General features: G+C 55.7%; 1 protein-coding gene across 1 annotated transcript; it reads left to right on the top strand.

Moving 5' to 3' along the window:
• Positions 1–778: 778 nt before the first annotated feature.
• Mknk2 (MAPK interacting serine/threonine kinase 2) lies at positions 779–11,381 on the top strand. Its single transcript, XM_057771874.1, has 14 exons — positions 779–928; positions 1,069–1,185; positions 4,585–4,672; positions 4,763–4,864; positions 4,943–5,040; positions 6,796–6,875; positions 7,072–7,145; positions 7,346–7,450; positions 7,534–7,589; positions 7,680–7,775; positions 7,978–8,172; positions 8,561–8,725; positions 9,141–9,184; positions 9,483–11,381. Exons 2-14 carry the CDS (start codon positions 1,135–1,137, stop codon positions 9,706–9,708), a joined length of 1,380 nt encoding a protein of 459 aa, XP_057627857.1. The 5' UTR covers positions 779–928; positions 1,069–1,134; the 3' UTR covers positions 9,709–11,381.
• Positions 11,382–17,113: the final 5,732 nt, after the last annotated feature.

Below are 17,113 nucleotides of genomic sequence, written 5' to 3'. Positions count from 1 at the left end.
GGCAACTAGACACGATCAGCCTCAACAGGGGAAGGTGGTGAAGGCTTTTAGACAAAGTGGCGGGGAGAAGGAAAACACTGTTCACACGAGCAACTGAGTCTGACGGTATCAGAACCTGAATCGGGGATCCCGGCTCCTCCTGTTCCAAGTACCCCCACCAAGTGCTTCAAGGACCCGAGAAGTTCAACAGAGAGCCATGGCACAGGCCAAGGGCATCCATATTCTAGTTTCTAGGTCAAATCAGGGCGGGTTTGTCCTCCTTAGGCACTAGGCTTAAGGACAGGGCTCAGAACTTCCTGCAGCGGAAGTCAGGGGAGCAACTGTTTGGGACGGGAGGAGGGCGGATTCAACGACCAGACTGAAGCTTTGAAGACCCTTCTGCGCAGGCGCGAGCGAGCCCGGGAGGCCCTACACAGACCTCTCCGCCGGGTCCGGATCGCGCAGCCGCACTCGGCGCTTTCTCAATGCTCCGCCCGCCACGCCCCTTGGAGTCTAACCCCCCCCAACAAGCTCAAAGTGCGCAGCCGCGCTCTGCGTCCTCAGCGTGCTCTTTGCGCAGCTGCACTCGGAGCCCAGCTAAGCTCCGCCCCTCACGCCGGGAGCGCGCAGCCGCATTCGGCATCCCCGGCCTGCTCTTCTCGCAGCAGCCCTCGCCCCCTGGAAGCTCCGCCTCCTCTGTTCCCTGAGGGGGCGGGGCCTGCAGGGAGGGGCGGGTCCACTCCGGGACCGCGCCTATAAAAGCGGCCGCGCCGGCCGCGCGCGCGGCTCCTCTCGGTGGCGGTGGCCCAGTGGAGGGGTCCGTGGTGGCGGTGGCGGCGGCGGCGGTGGTGGCGGTGGCGGCGCTGTTCCCCGCGCAGTCCTTGGAGCGGGGTCCGGGCTGTGCGAGGTCCGGTGACGGCACTGCGACCCCGGCCGGTGTCCGACCCCGGTGAGCGCGGCGCCAAGGGCGATATTTCCTGAGGGAGGAGGGAAGCCCGAGCCAGGCGCGGGAGCTCCGTCGAGCCCCGGCCGCCCCCGCCCGACCGAGCGCCCCGCTCAGCGCCGGCCCTTTGTCTCCTCCGCCCGCAGGGTCGCGTCCCAGGCCGCTCCCCGGGCCCCGCGTCCCCTCCCCCGCTGGCGGGGCCCGGACTGAAGATGGTGCAGAAGAGAGCAGCCGAACTTCAAGGCTTCCACCGTTCGTTCAAGGTGAGGGGGTCCTGTCCGGAGGGAGCCCACCGCAGTAGCGGGTGCGGCGGATGAGCCTGTGCAGGGCCTGGGAGGGGTTCTTGCCTTGGACTTCGGCGCTGGAGGCAGTGGGGGTCAGCAGGCCACAGCCCTGTCCCCTGCCACCTAGTAGCTCTCTCTTCCAGGACTCCCCCCCTCCCCACACACACACCGGGCTTGTCGCTCCTAGTCCCTTGCCGTCAGCTTGGTCAGTTTGGTCTTCTGTTTGGGTGTGTGATCCTAGGCAAATCTTGTGTTCCTGTTTCCTGCAACTTCCAAGCCTGCTTTGTGCTGGTTGGGAGAGTCAGCAGGCTGCACCACGGTCTCTGGCCACCTACTAACTCTCCCTTCAGCACCTGCCCCAGGCTCCCATCACCCCTCAGTCCCGTCCCTCCTCTATGTGCAGTCTCAGGTGAACCCTACTTTTGTTCTCTATGATCTGTGCGCTTGTTGCAGGCTACAGCCCTGTCCCCAGCTGCCTAGGAGAGTCTCTTCTAGGACCCTCCGTCTGCGTGTGACTGGTGGCTCCATGTCGCTTGCAAACCGTCCGGTCTCAGTCCTGTGCCCCCCACCCCACTTTCTGTGTGTGACCCCACTTGCTCTGACTGGGAGGGCATCAACTGCGGCTAGGTCTCTGAGGAACTCCCTCAGGTTTGTTTGTGATCGTTGCGATCTCTCAGCCTGTTCTCTTCCCTACTTGTGTGTAAATATGTCCCGGGGAAGCCCTGTCTGTCTCCTGCCGTCTCCACGGCTGTGTGTTGTTGGTCGGGATCAGCAGGCTGCTGTCTCGTGGGGAAACCCTTGGGCGCATTGGTGTGCAGTGCCCCACTGCAACTCCCCACACAGATACCTGGTGGTGGTCTGTGTATGCCTTCCCTCAAGACACCCCAGGCCCAAACTGTTATTTCCTGTCAGAACAGGAAGTTTCTGCAGTGTTGTTAATGGTGGCTGACAGTCTTCTTAGATGAGTGAATCTGGGGGTGATGAAGGTGGGCAGGTGCTAGGCAGAGCCCCCCACGGGGCCTGGCCTGAGGGACACAGTGATGTCATCCTGCCCACCCCACCTGGAAGGCTGCATTATGTAATGGCTTCCCGGGGCAGGGACCTGTTGCCCAGTAGAGAAGGCAGGAGTGTGTGTTTGTACACACACGCCTGCACTCCTGTGGGAGGAGCATGCAGATAGGGAAGAATTCCCAGGCCTGTCCAGCCAGTGCCCCTGGCCAGCTGCCCCACCTCTGCCCCAAATGCCTGTTCTCCTTGGTCAGCTGCTTTGGGGCTGAGCAGAAATGAAAGCTAGATCTGAGAATGTCACCTTAGAGTGGCTTTTACCCTCTTGGGGCTTTGTGTGAGCCTAGATGGGGTCCACACATGGGGCCTACAAGGCTGCCAAAGCAAACCGTAGCTTTCTGGATGATTCTAGCCACCTCCCGCCAGGCCTGCTGACTCAAGGCCTTTGGCTAGACCCAAGGGAGGCTAGCTGGGCCAGGCTGGACTTCCCACACTGCACTCGGGACTGCAGGCTGCCTCCGTGCAGAGATGGGACTGGTGGGTGGCCCTGCAGGGACAGAGACTGGTCCCTCGAGGAATCGCCTTCTGGAACCCCACCCCGTGTGGCTGCTTTCTTGGAGCCCAGCCACTGCCCCTCAAGTACCCTCTGCGACTGGGTAGAGAGGCACGCCGGCCAGTCCTACCGGGTTTACTTGTCTGTTTTCTGCTGTTTCTCTTTCTGGAGTTTAAGAGGCGCTGGGGATGGAGCCTGAGGCCTCACACCTGCCTAGCAAGCTATACAAACTGAACTGCAGCCCCGGCCCTGCTTTCTCTCTTTAATGTGCAAATCGGGGTCTCCCTAAAGGGGTGCCCCAGCCAGCTGGTCTCCCTGGGCAGGGTTCTCAGTCTTCTCAGCTAAAGGCTGGTACAGGCAAGTGGCCGGCTGCTTTCACTCATGGATGGTCCCAGAGCTGGGGACAGCTGCCTCCTGTCTCACCTGACAGCCCACCCAGAGGAAGGTCACGGGGCTGGGGTCATGCTGCAGGTGCCATGGCTGGCCTTTGATCTCAAACCTGGTTCACCCTCTCTTCTAGTTGCTCGCCCCCCCCCCCCCCCTTGCATAGTGCAGGTGGCTGCCTTGGGTCTTCCGGGTGCCAAGGCTTATCAGAGTACTGTATGTGTGTGCCCTCTTTCTTCCCCATGATCTGCTGGGGGCAGGTCAGCGTGCAAGGCCCTCCTACATTGCTGTCCGTCTGGCTCCTTCCACTATAGTCTCCAAGGGCAATGACTTCACCTAGGCTCCCCACACCCATTCATGGTCCACGTCTCGTTGTCTGTGTGGGTTTACCTCAGTTCCCTAGCTTGCAGACCCCCTGGTGACTTCAGCCCCAGGATGAAGCAGCGTTTTCCTTCAGTGCATTTCCCTTCCTGTCAGTCTCAAGACCTTCCACCCTCTGGCAGCTGGGTCCTCTGGTGTTCCATTTGGACCCTAACCGCCCTAAGAAGGCTTCTCAGACACTGCAGGCTGTGGATTGGGCAGGCCCTGGACACATACCAATGGTGTCTTGCCTGTGAGCCCTTGCCACTGGCTATATGTGCCAAATCGGTGACCCTGGGGTTAATAGTTAGGTGGCTTTGGATCTATGTAGCACATTGAGAGGGTGCCATGGCACACAGAAATGCCCCTACCCAAGACTCCCAGAGGTCAGGCACTGCATTAATGTTTGTGGGAGGAAGAGCACATAGCATAGGGAATAGAGGTGGTGGTGTCCTGTGCCACAGGGAAACCGAGGCCTAAACCCAAGGGTGTGGCCCTGAGATAGGCTGGGAGGCTGTGGGAAAACAGGCTGTCAGTCCCACCCAAGGCTTCCCTGCTGCTGCCTCCACCTTTGATCCCACGCCTGTCCCTGAGGTCAGCCCTCAGTCAGCTGGGCAGACAGGCATCCCCATTCTTCTCATGAGCAGAGAAGGCAGGCCGTGTGGCTTAGACTTGCTGTCACTCAGCTGCAGGCTGGAAGAGGAAGATCACGTTCCCCATAGCCAGGCAACAGGGTCCCTCAGTGTGGTGGACACGGGGCTTGGCCATTCTCTTTGGTGTGTCACTGGCCACCTCCTGCGCTAAACCAGTAACAGGAGTAGGTGCCAACCACATGGCCCAGTGTCTTCTCGTAAAACTCATGAGTCAGGATCCTGTGGCCCCTAGGGACTCTGCCTCGCACAGCTGCCTGCCACTGTGGCCCTGAGACCTTCTTATGTGAGAGTTCACGTCCTGAGTGCTTATGGGCTGTTCAGGGGCCCCGGGTGCTGCTCGCCCTCTGCCTCAGCACTGTGAGGGAGTGATCTTTGGGTCGCACATTCTGGCAGAACCACCCTGAACGTACTCCCCCCCAACAGGGGCAAAGTCCTTTCGAGCTGGCCTTCTCCTTAGACCCCACCCAGCACGGGGACACTGACTTCAGCCCAGAGTGTGAGGCTAGACCTGGTGAGTACCCACAAAGTGGGCAAGATACGGGGTCCCTGTGGGAGGCAGACTCTGCCAGGCTGTATACGTCTGGGTCTCTGTCCTCTGCAGACATGCCCTCCAGCCAGCCCATCGACATTCCGGATGCCAAGAAGAGAGGCCGGAAGAAGAAACGTTGTCGGGCTACCGACAGCTTCTCAGGCAGGTTCGAAGGTGAGTGGGTGTGGGTGCAGGGTCTGCTGAGGAGGGGACACTGGGCTACTGTCCCTCATCTCTCCATCCGTGTACCAGATGTCTACCAGCTGCAGGAGGACGTGCTGGGAGAAGGGGCCCATGCTCGTGTGCAGACCTGTGTCAATCTGATCAGCAACCAGGAGTATGCTGTCAAGGTAAGCTGCGGCCGTTCCAGGGGCCAGTGGCCTTTGAGCCCCCAGATGACAGCCATGGGAAATCAGTATCTAAAAATGGCCCCAGAACTTGTGACTCAGGCCACCCTAGAAATCCAGGTCAGACCTAGAGTCTGAAAGGCGCGATGACAGCTGGTCTTTGCCCACTCTGTGTGCTGAAGGCCAGCGAGCCCTAGTACGGTCACTGAGAACTAGAAACTTCTGTCAGGCCATGCTGGTCCTCTGCCTCCGAGGATGACTGGCTTGGAGGAGTATAAACATAAACACTACAGCAGTAGTGCAGCCCTGGGCACTAAGGAAACCCAGGACGGACCCTCAGCCTTTGTGCCACTCCCGGCAGGCCCTGGTACAACCTTATGACCTTGGGGAAAGCGCTGTGACGTGACTGGCGGGCTGCGGCCTGGCGGGGCTCCTGGTCTCAGGGTGCCAGAGAAGGAAAAGGATGAGTCATATTCTGGAAGTTGGGGTGTCAGAGCTGCCTGGAGTTCCCAGGCAGGTGCTTAGCTGCTTGCTGTCCTCCTGGGGACCCTGCTGGGCGGCCTTGTCACTTGTCATGGGCGGGCAGCCTGAACTGGATCCAGTACTGGAGGCTTCTCACTGCTGAGCCAGAGTGACAGGTGCTAGGGCCTGGGAGCTCCCTGTTGGTGTCCCTGGTGATGATTGACACCTTGGGACAGTGAGGGGGGGGTGTCAGCATAGGAGGTAGTGAGGACCAGATTTGGGGTGGCTGGAGGGGAGGGGGTGCTAGGGAGGGCCAGGAGTATAGAGGTTCCTGTGGAGCTGACCCCACTTCCCCAAGGGGGGGTGAGTTTTATTAGTTTGATGCAGGATGTTTGGACCACCCTCCAGGTTTGGCTCCTAGTGATAGAAGGCCCCTTGCTGGGATGGGTTTTGTTGTTGTTGTTGTTTGTTTTTTGGTTTTTGGGTTTTTTTTGTTGTTGTTGTTTTTGGATCTAGGAGAGGTGATGTTTTGAAACAGGGCTTTTCTGTGTAGCCCTAACTGTGTACTGGAATTTACTCTTGACCACACTGGCCTCTGCCTCCCTAGTTCTGGGATTAAAGGTGTGTGCCACCACCACCTGGCTTGGGATGGGTTTTTGTTACCAAATAGTGGGACAATATCCTGGCAGTGGGACCCTGCACCTTCCACCTGATAGGTGAGGGGGGTCAGAATACCAGCCTAGGGAGAACAGGAGTCCTGGGGACCCCTCTTTTCCAGGAGCAAAGTTCTGTAGTGCTTTCTAGGCCTTCCTTCTCCTGGATACAAAGGGCCTGGCGTCCTGAAGTTCAGGCTCACTGCTGGCCTGAGCCAGACCCAGGCCCTTGGGGCCGGTTCCCCATCTGGTCTGGAGCAGAGGAGGAAGGACTTGGTATGGTACTGGCTGGGCTGGCAGCCAGGTAGCTTACTGCCTTGTTGCATGGGTCATATGGGAGCTGAGACCGCTTGGCCCTTCCCTTGCTGGGGCAGGGGTGGCAGCCACCTGGTAGAGAATTCCTGTAGGAATTCAGCCTCAAGCAGTCCTGTGAGGCCATTGGGTTAGGGTGGAGAGCTAGCTGCTTCTTCCCCACAACTAGGAAGTTTCAGGTCCTGGGGCCAACCATGTCCTTCGAGCTGAGGACCCAGGCTCTGGTGTCAAGTTTATGCAGGGTCCAGGGGGGCCCATTGGAGGCTTGCCAGCTCCCTTGGGCTGCGTCTGAGCAGCTTTTCCAGGTGCCCCGTTCCTCCCTGCATCGCAGATCATCGAGAAGCAGTTGGGCCACATCCGCAGCAGGGTGTTCCGGGAGGTGGAGATGCTGTACCAGTGCCAGGGACATAGGTAAGGTGGCTGCCTGGGCCATCTCTCCAGAGCCTATCACCTCAGCAGGGGAAGGACTGGGCTCAGCCAGAAATACAGGCTTTCTGTGGATACCTTTTTGTGGGCGCCATGAGGGTGTCGCCTCCCAGACTGGGCAGCAGGTGCTGAGGGCCTCGGGATGCCTCAGTTTCTTTTCTGCCTCTCCCTCCCAACTCAGGAATGTCCTAGAGCTGATTGAGTTCTTTGAGGGGGAGGACCGCTTCTACCTGGTGTTTGAGAAGATGCGCGGAGGTGGGTGCTAGCGGGGGAGGATTTGGAGTGGGGGCTGGGGACCACCTTCCATAGGGCACCAGCTTGGAGATGGGAATTGGGGCTGTATCTTCTGTCCAATGGTCAGGCCTCAGGGTGGGGCATCTCTGACGGCGTGGAGGTGGTGCTGGGGGCTGGCTGGTCTACAGAGATGACCTAGCTGCCCCTGGCCTGCACCACAGGGTCCATCCTGAGCCACATCCACAGAAGGCGCCACTTTAACGAGCTGGAGGCCAGCGTGGTGGTGCAGGACGTGGCTAGTGCCCTGGACTTCCTGCATAACAAAGGTGTGGTGGAAGATTGTGGAGACTGCCCCAGCCCTGGTTGCTTTAGAGGATCCCACCCCTAACTCCCTGCTCCACCTCCCTAGGCATCGCCCACAGAGACCTAAAGCCAGAGAACATTCTGTGTGAGCACCCCAACCAGGTGAGGCGCCTGACTGACCCCTCCCTTGGGAGACTAGAGCAGTGGGGGCCTTACAGGCCAGAGCTCCCACAGTGCCCGTCCCACCCCCAGGTCTCCCCGGTGAAGATCTGCGACTTTGACCTGGGCAGTGGCATCAAACTCAACGGAGACTGCTCTCCCATCTCCACACCTGAGCTGCTCACCCCGGTGAGGGCGGGGCGGGCTCTGGGCTCAGGTGCCAGGCTGGCTCCACAGCTTTCCCCTGCCAACGTGGCCTTCTGCTTGACAACAGCTGTGGGTTGACTGGCGGGCTGGGGGTGGAGTCAGCCCCATCCCTGCTGATGGGGGGGGGCATCAGTCTTTGATTGGCTGGACCTCGTGTCTCTCCTGACTTGTGTCCGCCCCGCAGTGTGGGTCGGCTGAGTACATGGCCCCAGAGGTGGTGGAGGCCTTCAGTGAGGAGGCCAGCATCTATGACAAGCGCTGCGACCTGTGGAGCCTGGGCGTCATCCTCTACATCCTGCTCAGCGGCTACCCGCCCTTCGTGGGCCACTGCGGCAGCGACTGCGGCTGGGACCGAGGGGAAGCCTGCCCAGCCTGCCAGGTGCGCCTTCCTGAGTCCCTGGGATGAGTAGTGAGGTTGCTGTAGCTGTCCCCGGGAACCAGGACCTCAGACTGAACCCTGGGGCCCAAGTCATTTTTTTTTTTTTTTTATTTGTGTGTTCTTCCTGCATGTATGTATGGGTACCATGTGAATCTTTGGTGCCTGTGGAGAGGCCAAAAGAAGGCATTGGGTCCCCTGGGGCTGGAGTTAGAGATGTTGTGAGCAACCATTTGGGTGCTGAGAACAAACCAGGGTGCTGCCTGCCCTTGTGCATCTGGACCTCCTCCAGCGTCCCTCGCACTCTGTCCTTGTGGGGCCCTGCCCACCCTCCATTGCAGCTGCTGAGTGGGGCCAGGTCTGATTGGGGTGACTCCTCTCCCCCGCCCAGAACATGCTGTTCGAAAGCATCCAGGAGGGAAAGTATGAGTTCCCGGACAAGGACTGGGCCCACATCTCCTTTGCCGCCAAAGACCTCATCTCCAAGCTACTGGTCCGAGACGCCAAGCAGAGGCTGAGTGCTGCCCAAGTCCTTCAGCACCCATGGGTGCAGGGGGTGAGCTGTGGGGCCTGAGCAGGGGTCTCCGAGCCCCAGCTTCGTCTGGTGGGCATTGGGGCCTCACATTAAGCATACAAAAGGGTCCAGCATCATGACTGGGAGTGGTTTCCAATGGGGCCAGTGAGCACCCTCCCTGCCCAGCTGAGCTCAGACTGTCTGGCCACAGTCACTGGACTCCTCAATGAGGTTCCGCCACTCCAGGCACCTTGCTTTCTTAATGCCGAGTTGGTATCCCTGAAAGTCCCCAGGCCAGAGTGACTCACCCTTTCTGGGGACAGACAAGGGGATAGGGTGAGCTGGGAACTGTACAGAGGGTTATGTGGTAGGGTCTTGCAATGGTGAGCATGGATTGGTACCAGCCAAGACCCTTCAAGTGCCCTCTGACCCCCAACCCTGCCCTTCCTTCTTGCAGTGTGCCCCAGAGAACACCCTACCAACACCGTTGGTTCTGCAGAGGTGAGCCCTGGTATCTTGGGCTGTGTGTTTGGGCTTTTATTTTTCTGGGGTGCTAGGGGCACCTAAGCCAGAGCCCTTCCAACGTTCAGCAGGTACCGTAGCAGTGAGCCCCTTGGGATATTAGGGCCACAGAGGCCTAAGTGAGGACCTGTCTCCTAAGTGCTATGACCTAGGAGTTGACTCAGCAGCTCCCGTTTAGGGTCTTGGCACCTGGAAGGGTACTGGAAGTAGGGTGGGTATCTCCACGGGGCTGTAGAGAAGGGTACACTTTTGTGACAATCCCCCATCCTCTTCTCAGGAACAGCTGTGCCAAAGACCTCACGTCCTTCGCGGCTGAGGCCATTGCCGTGAACCGGCAGCTGGCCCAGTGTGAGGAGGACGCCAGGCAGGACCAGCCCGTGGTCATCCGAGCTACCTCACGCTGCCTGCAGCTGTCCCCACCCTCCCAGTCCAAGCTGGCCCAGCGGCGCCAGAGGGCAAGCCTGTCTGGCACCCCCGTGGTCCTTGTGGGGGACCGGGCCTGACCCCCACCACCCCCTTGTATATACGCCCCTGCCCTGCAGGGCCTGAAGGTTAGGAACCTGGGTGCCCTGCCCCTTGCTATCCCAGGCACCAGCTCAGCTGGGTCCTACTGGGGGATGTAGGGTTCTGTTGGGAGGTGTTTTCTTTTTCTCCCTCTCCTCAACTCCCGCCCTGCCTATTTGGCTTTGTTTGGTTTTGTTTTTACCACTATTGAAAGCAAGTGCCCAGGAGGAGGGCGGAGGGTTTGGGCCACTCAGCCTGCACCCTACGATGCTCGCCTGTAAACTGTGAAGCTCCTGCCACCTGCACCTCCACCTCCACTCCAGCCATTCTGCTGTCTTCCAGGGCTGGGGGTCCCGCAGGGTCAGCACCCCTCACCTCTCCCTAGCCCTCAGTATCGTCAGGACAGGCTCTCCTGGTGAGCAGTGGCCCTTTTGTCTGTCCCCACCAGAGCACCCTTGGGTCTGGGGCAGGAGATAGAGATAGAGACCTCTGGGGCAGATGGGGACAAGACACCTGCTTGATTCCCCAGTCCCTGTCACCTACCTGCCCTGTCCCTTGGAGGGTTGACAATCAAAATCTCCTCCCAGGCTGCTTAGCTCCTTGCCCTGGAAAAGACCTACAGCTCCCAGTCCCCCTTCCCTGAGGACCTGTACCCAGCTAGCTCCACCAAGGCGGGAGAGGTGCTGGACAAGTCCCCGTGTGTCTCCTCATCAGGGCGCCTGAGTGCCCCTTCTCAGGGCTCAGCCTGACCACGGCCACAGCTTGCCCGATGCTGCCCCTGAGGTTCATGAGCTCTCCTGGCTCCCTTATGTTACCCAGAGCTGTAGCCACACTCAGAGGTCCCTACGTTCCTCTGCCCCCAAGGACAGGGTGTGTGTGTGCCTACCTTCAGGAAAGGAGCCAGCGCTGCCTGGGCCTCCTCTGGGCATCTGAGCGGGGCTGAGGAGGCACTGGGTGGGCCTGCAGTGCCCCAGGCCTGGGGCTGTTTCTAGCCATGAGCTACTATGCAATACGAGTTCCCATTTTCTCCGTGGCCCTGCTGGACGGGGAGGTGGCGGGGGGGGGCGGCTTTGGGGACCAGGCCACCCCACCCCACATTCTGCTCAGGTGTCTCCAGGGCTCCTGGCTCAAAACCTCTTGGTCAAGATTGTTTATCGAGTTTAGTTTAGGCTTTTTTTTTTTTTTTTTTTTTAAAGAAATAATTTGACTTGCTTCCCTGTTCTTGAAGAGTACTTGAATGTTGGGGTCTGGTGGGTGGGGGCTTGGCATACCCACTGCCCAGCACCCTCCTCCCCAGTCTCATAGGATCATCGCAGTGGGAGAGGTTGCCTTCAGTCCTGCCTGCCTCTGGATACATTTCCAAAGACCCCCTGGGGGCTCCCAGGCACCCGAGGACAAGCCCCTGCAGGGCTGTCACTTCCTTGGTCTTCTCTGTGTCCAACCTGGAGGACGGGACGGACCCCTTAACTGTGAAAGAGACATCACATCCATGGCTTGGCCACCAACCATGCTGAATTCTGAGATGAGACCTGCTTTAGGGCGGGGCGTGCGAGCACTTTCAGCTCCCTCCTGCCGGCTGGAAAGACCACAACAGACTCCTTTCCCACCGACTGTCAACGCCAGGATTTTGTATTCTGTTTTATAAGGATTTAATAAAAGTCATTTAAAAATCTTTGCAGTGCCAGCAGCAGAGGTCGGCTGCCCACAGGTTCCCAGTCCCTGGTCCCCTGGGCTCGCTCCTTCACAACTTTCTGGGATGGGTTCCAGGGAGGTGACATCACCGGAGGGAAGCACAAGGCTAAAGAAAAACAAGCTTACAACTTGGCAGGGCAATGACCCTGAGGGGCGGGACTCCGTGCCCTGCGGGAGGGTTCCGGGGTGTAGCTTGGTCCCGGTTGGCTCGTGGTCTCGCTTAGCCCAGGCACAGAATTCCTCACCCTCACCTGTACCTCCAAAGTGCTGAGCTGACAGACGCGCTTCCCCGCTCGGTTTGTGCCACTGTTCTCTGACCAAGCAGACCAGACTTTATCCGGCATGCTGGAGCCTCCTACAAGGCCGGGACTCGAAGGAGGCAGGAGAGGTCACTGCGCCGGCCTCATCAGTCCCCCTAGGTGGGGTCAGGTGGGAACTCTGCCGCACTGCTCCCGGAGTCCCCTACACCAGAATTTCCCTGCCACTGCAGGCTGGAAGAGGACAGGCTCCGCCGGCTTCGAGAAAACCACAAAAATAAATTCTAGTGCAACCTCGGCCAGGACGAGCTGTTCCTGGCGAGCGGCAGAGGGCAGGGAGCGGTCACCACCCGGGCTGGCAGGGCTGGCGGGGCGTGGTGCCACCTGGGAGGGTTAGAGGCTTGGCATGTGGTCCCCAGGGGTGTGTCGGGCACAGGCCAGCTGGCGGCTCGGTTCTCGGGTCTGCCCCCTATCCCTGCGGGGCACACTAGGAGTGGTGGCCCAGGCTCTCCGCAGTTAGAGGCAGGAAAGGACTGAACTACATGGGATTCTATCTGTGAAAAAACAACCGGAAGTGGACCGTCCACTTGCCAACACACCTGACCACCTAAGTTTGATTGCCTTGCCCATTATGGTGCAGGGAGAGGCCCTGCTCCCAGAAGCTGCCCTCTGACCTCCACACCCACATTCATTCTAAACATTAAGTAAATGACAAAAAATTTTTTTTTCTTTTCCAAGAAGGATTGATATCCGGGTCTTCTATTCAGCTCCACAAGGTTTCTCAGTAGCTTTGGAGAATGTCCTGGAACTAGTCCTTGTAGACCAGGCTGGCCTCGAACTCAGAGATCCGCTTGCCTCTGCGTGTGCTGGATTAAAGGCCTGCGCCACCACTGCCCGGCAAGTACCAACACTTGTCTCACTGAGAGGAGTCCAGATAGCCTGAGTGGTGCTTCTGGAATGTTCCAGAATATCCCAGTGTTTGGGAATCTGACTGGGCAGTTTCCTGGCATACAGTGGATGGAGGCCCAGCATGGTGTTCTCAGGGCACAAGAGGACCTGGGGGAGGACACCTGCGGGGAAGGAAATGGGGGACACCATGGCTCCTTCCCAGTTCCTCCAAACTTGCCATGCTCCTGCCTCAGGGCTAAGGTTACAGTATACATCACCATGCTCAGAAAAAAAATTCCTTTTCCATCTTAAATTCAGTTCTTGGGGTCCTGTGAGTTGAGGCAGCAGACACTGGCAAACACATATTTTGTGGTTTTTTTTAATAAATTTTTTTTTTGCCAAAGGCTCTACCTCTGAGCTGTATGTCCAATTCTTCATTTATATGTCTTTGTATAATTTTTTCACTTTCATGTCTTTTAAAATTATTGGATTTTAGTCAGGTAGTGATGGTGCACACCTTTAATCCCAGCACTCAGGAGGTAGAGGCAGGCGGATCTCTCTGAGTTGGAGGGCAGCCTAGTCTACAAGAGCTTGTTCCGGGACATGCTCCAAGACTACAAGAAACCCTGTTCAAGAAACAAAAAAATTTTTTAAATATTGTTGATATTACTAATTTTATGTACTTAGGCGTTTCCCCTGTATTACATTTGTGAGCCACAACCAGGCCTGGTGCCTGAGGAGGCCAGGACAGACTTGGCGTCCCTGGAACTGGAGTTACCTATGGCTGTGACCTACCACGTGGGTGCTGCGCAGAGAAGCCAGGTAAACCCCGGGGCATTGGGCCAGTCTCTCGTCAGTAGTATTATTTTGTAGACAACATCTAATGTAGCCCAGGTTGGCTCAAATTTACTCTGTAGCTGAGGTTTGCTTTGCACTCCTGATCCTCCTGCCTCCGACTCATGCGTACTGCGAGGACAGGCGTCCTCTGCGCACTTGGTTTAGCCAATGCTGGGAACAGATGCAGAACCTCACACCTGTTAGGGCAGAGCTTGCTTCCTGAGCGCTGTGATAACTGAGCTTCCAGCACCCTAACAACTGAGCTACCAGCACTCTGACGATGAAGTTCTTAATTTTACATTTTCACACAGGGGCAAAACCGAAGGAAGACGTTTGAAAGAGATGATTCAGATAGTGCGCTTATACTCCATGTTAGCTGGCAGCAGGGTTGGAGACAGATTGCTTGTAGGGAAGAGAAGGAGCTCCAGAATGATAGCATCCCAGGAGTGGGCGGGGAAACTCAGGCTCATGTTTGGGTGGGGCTTGTCTTGTCTCCTGAAATTCATGATTAGCCTGTTCACCAAAGCACAGCCAACCATCCCTGAGGCCCACCCTCCCCCACAGCGACCAAGGCAGGAGCTCCTCCCCGTCAGCCAGCGACCCAGGCAGTGACCTTCAGGAGTTTGGGCTAGCGCTTTGTTGGCTCTTTGAATGGGTTTGTGTGCCGTTTTAATATGTATTTTGAGACTGGGTGGATTCTAACTCACAGAGATCCGCCTGCCTCTCCTCTCCTTCCCAGTGCTGGGATTAAAGATTTGCACCACCACCACCCAGATATAAAAAATGGAAAAATAGGTTGGGTGCTGGTGGTGGCGCACGCCTTTAATCCCAGCACTCAAGAGGCAGAGGCAGGCGGATCTCTGTGAGGCCAGCCTGGTCTAGAGAGTGAGTTCCACGACAGCCAGGGCTATGCAAAGAGAAACTGTCTTGAAAAACCAAACCAAACAGGAATGCAGGGAGCTTGATGGTGTAGGGCGCCCTCTAGAGGCCAGAGATGGGACCATAAATTAAATGGCATTTAAGGAGGAGGTCACTGAAGACTTGATGTGTGCCCATTCTGAAATCCTGACATCTAGCCACACGGAGGGAGAAAATGAGAGACTGCTCAGAACCCGCCACCCGCCACCCAGGGATACATAGACACCGCTTCAAAAAATGACCAGAGATGGGCAGGAGATATGGTTCAGAGGTTTAGAGCACTGGTTGTTCTTCCAGAGGATCCGAGTTCAATTCCAAGCATCCACATGCAGCTCACAACCACCTGTAACTACAGTTCCAGGGTTTATGAAAACACATAAAGTTAAAAGATTTTTTTTAAAAAACTAGCAGAGAGCCAAGCTCTATCAAAACCCCTACCCGGGCTGGAGAGATGGCTCAGTGGTTAAGAGCATTGCCTGTTCTTCCAAAGGTCCTGAGTTCAATTCCCGGCAACCACATGGTGGCTCACAACCATCTGTAATGAGGTCTGATTCCTTCTTCTGGCCTACAGACATACACACAGACAGAATATTGTATGCATAATAAAAAAATTAAAAAAAAACCCTACCCACCAAAACAAAAACAAAAAGAAGAAGAAGAAGAAGAAGAAGAAGAAGAAGAAGAAGAAGAAGAAGAAGAAGAAGAAGAAGAAGAAGAAGAAGAAGAAGAAGAAAGAAAGAAAAGAGCAATGGTTAGTGGTATAGCTCAGGGTGGAGCTCCGCCTAGAATTCACCAGTGAGGGGCTGGGGTCATGGTTAGAGGGAGCCCCACTGAGAATCCAGCACTGCCTGGAGCACCATTCCCATTCCCTTCCACCAACAAGCAGGCAGCACCCTAAAAATAAAGAAGCCATGTGGTGGTGGTGGCGCACGCCTTTAATCCCAGCACTCGGGAGGCAGAGGCAGGCGGATCTCTGGGAGTTCGAGATCAGCCTGGTCTACAAGAGCTAGTTCCAGGACAGGCTCCAAAACAACAGAGAAACCCTGTCTCAAAAAACAAAAAGCAAACAAACAAACAAAAAGTAATGTATATAATAGTCAAGCTTGTCGTCATGTTAGTTAGGTTTTCTAGTTATATAGAGATATATTTCAGTTAGATAGGTAGTCTTCAAATCTTTCAGAGACCTTCAGAATATGGACGGTATTTAAAATGCTTTAAGAGCTTAAGACTTTTCATGACAACTAGACACATCTGATCCTGGGAGCACCATTTACATCAAAAGGAAGATGGGCATCAGAGAGGCTCCTTATGGCCTTGGTTAGCCATTTGGGTAAGAAACTGCCCTAACCTGGACTGCTTGATGCTATGCTGTGTGAACTGGACATGCAGGACCCACAGAAAAATGGCAGCTGAACTTGCCTAAAGGTGAGATGATCCCTCGGGATTCCTGCTTCATGAAAGAGTCTGCCAGACATTCTGCAGGACACAGAAGAAAGTGACTGACAAACTGCCAATATGGGAGGAACGGTCTTTGAAATTTCCTGCTTCATGGAAAAGTCTGTTGAATACTATGGGCCTGTAGGCTGAAGATGGATGTTCCAATGATATAGAAGAACTTTGGGTGACTGTCCAGGCAACAAGATGTCTCTGTCAATTTAAGGATTTTAAAAGTTACTTACAATGTACTTCCTGTTTACTTAGGTAATATTATATCCTTCTGGAGTCTTTGATACATAGTTATAGTTTTCCTTAAAAAATAAAATAAATATAACTATTATAACTGTAGTTTTTGCTTAATAACTGTTTTGTTATATGTAATTTTACTATTAAAGTTAAAACCTTCCTTTTTATTTAAACAGAAAAGGGGAGATGATGTGGGATGTGATGTTCCTAACTTCCCGCCTTTTTTTTTTTTTTTTTTTTTGGTTTTTCGAGACAGGGTTGATGGAGGAAGGTCATTGGTCAATAAACAAACTGCCTAGGCCCATTTGATAGGCCATCCCATAGGTGGGTGGAGTAGAGAGAACAAAATGCTGGGAGGAAGAGGAAGTGAGCACAGACCCCATGCTCCCCTCTCCCAGGCAGATGCGATGCAGCAAGCCGCCAGGTCAGACATGCCAAATCTTTCCCGGTAAGACTGGTGCTACACAGATTATTAGAGATGGGTTGATCGGGACATGAGAATTAGCCAGTAAGGGCTAGAGCTAATGGGCCAAGCAGTGTATAAAAGAATACAGTTTGTGTGTTGTTATTTCTGGTGTAAAGCTAGCCGTGTTAGTTCCAGGACAGGCTCCAAAAAACCACAGAGAAACCCTGTCTCGAAAAACCAAAAAAAAAAAAAAAAAAAAAAAAGCTAGCCGTGTGGGAACCAGGCAGGACAAAAAGCAGGCCCGCAGCTCCACACAACACAGGGTTTCTCTGTAGCTTTGAAGCCTGTCCTGGAACTAGTTCTTGTAGACCAGGCTGGCCTCGAACTCAGAGAGATCCTCCTGCTTCTGTCTCCCGAGTGCTGGGATTAAAGGTGTGCGCCCCCACCGCCCGGCTCAACTTCCCGCCTTTTTATTATAAGAAAGAGCCTGGTCTGTCACCTCATTACACTGTCCATTTAGGAGACAAGTCCCACCCTCTCCCAGCCCCTCCCCTTCAGTCAAGGGAAGCAGATATTCCTCCTCCTCCAGCCTGTGCTCTCTCTTTTTCTCTCCTGAGGAGGTAACCTCTGTTCTATATCTTCTCTCTCCTCCCTCTCTCCGTTCCCTTCCATAACCCACTGAATAAACTCTGCACTCACTCTGTAGGATGTATCTGCCTGTCT

The sequence above is a fragment of the Chionomys nivalis genome, chromosome 6, assembly GCF_950005125.1.
Source record: "Chionomys nivalis chromosome 6, mChiNiv1.1, whole genome shotgun sequence".
Classification (NCBI taxonomy): domain Eukaryota; kingdom Metazoa; phylum Chordata; class Mammalia; order Rodentia; family Cricetidae; genus Chionomys; species Chionomys nivalis.
The sequence above is the reverse complement of the archived record's forward strand: the minus strand, read 5'-3'. Positions and strand labels throughout refer to the sequence as shown.

Bases quoted from the DNA above. Each gene is read 5' to 3' on its own strand.
- Mknk2 (XM_057771874.1), top strand. From the start codon at position 1,135: ATGGTGCAGAAGAGAGCAGCCGAACTTCAAGGCTTCCACCGTTCGTTC. The intron at 7,776-7,977 runs GTGAGGGCGGGG...TCCGCCCCGCAG, and splicing joins CACCTGAGCTGCTCACCCCG to TGTGGGTCGGCTGAGTACAT. The intron at 8,726-9,140 runs GTGAGCTGTGGG...TCCTTCTTGCAG, and splicing joins AGCACCCATGGGTGCAGGGG to TGTGCCCCAGAGAACACCCT.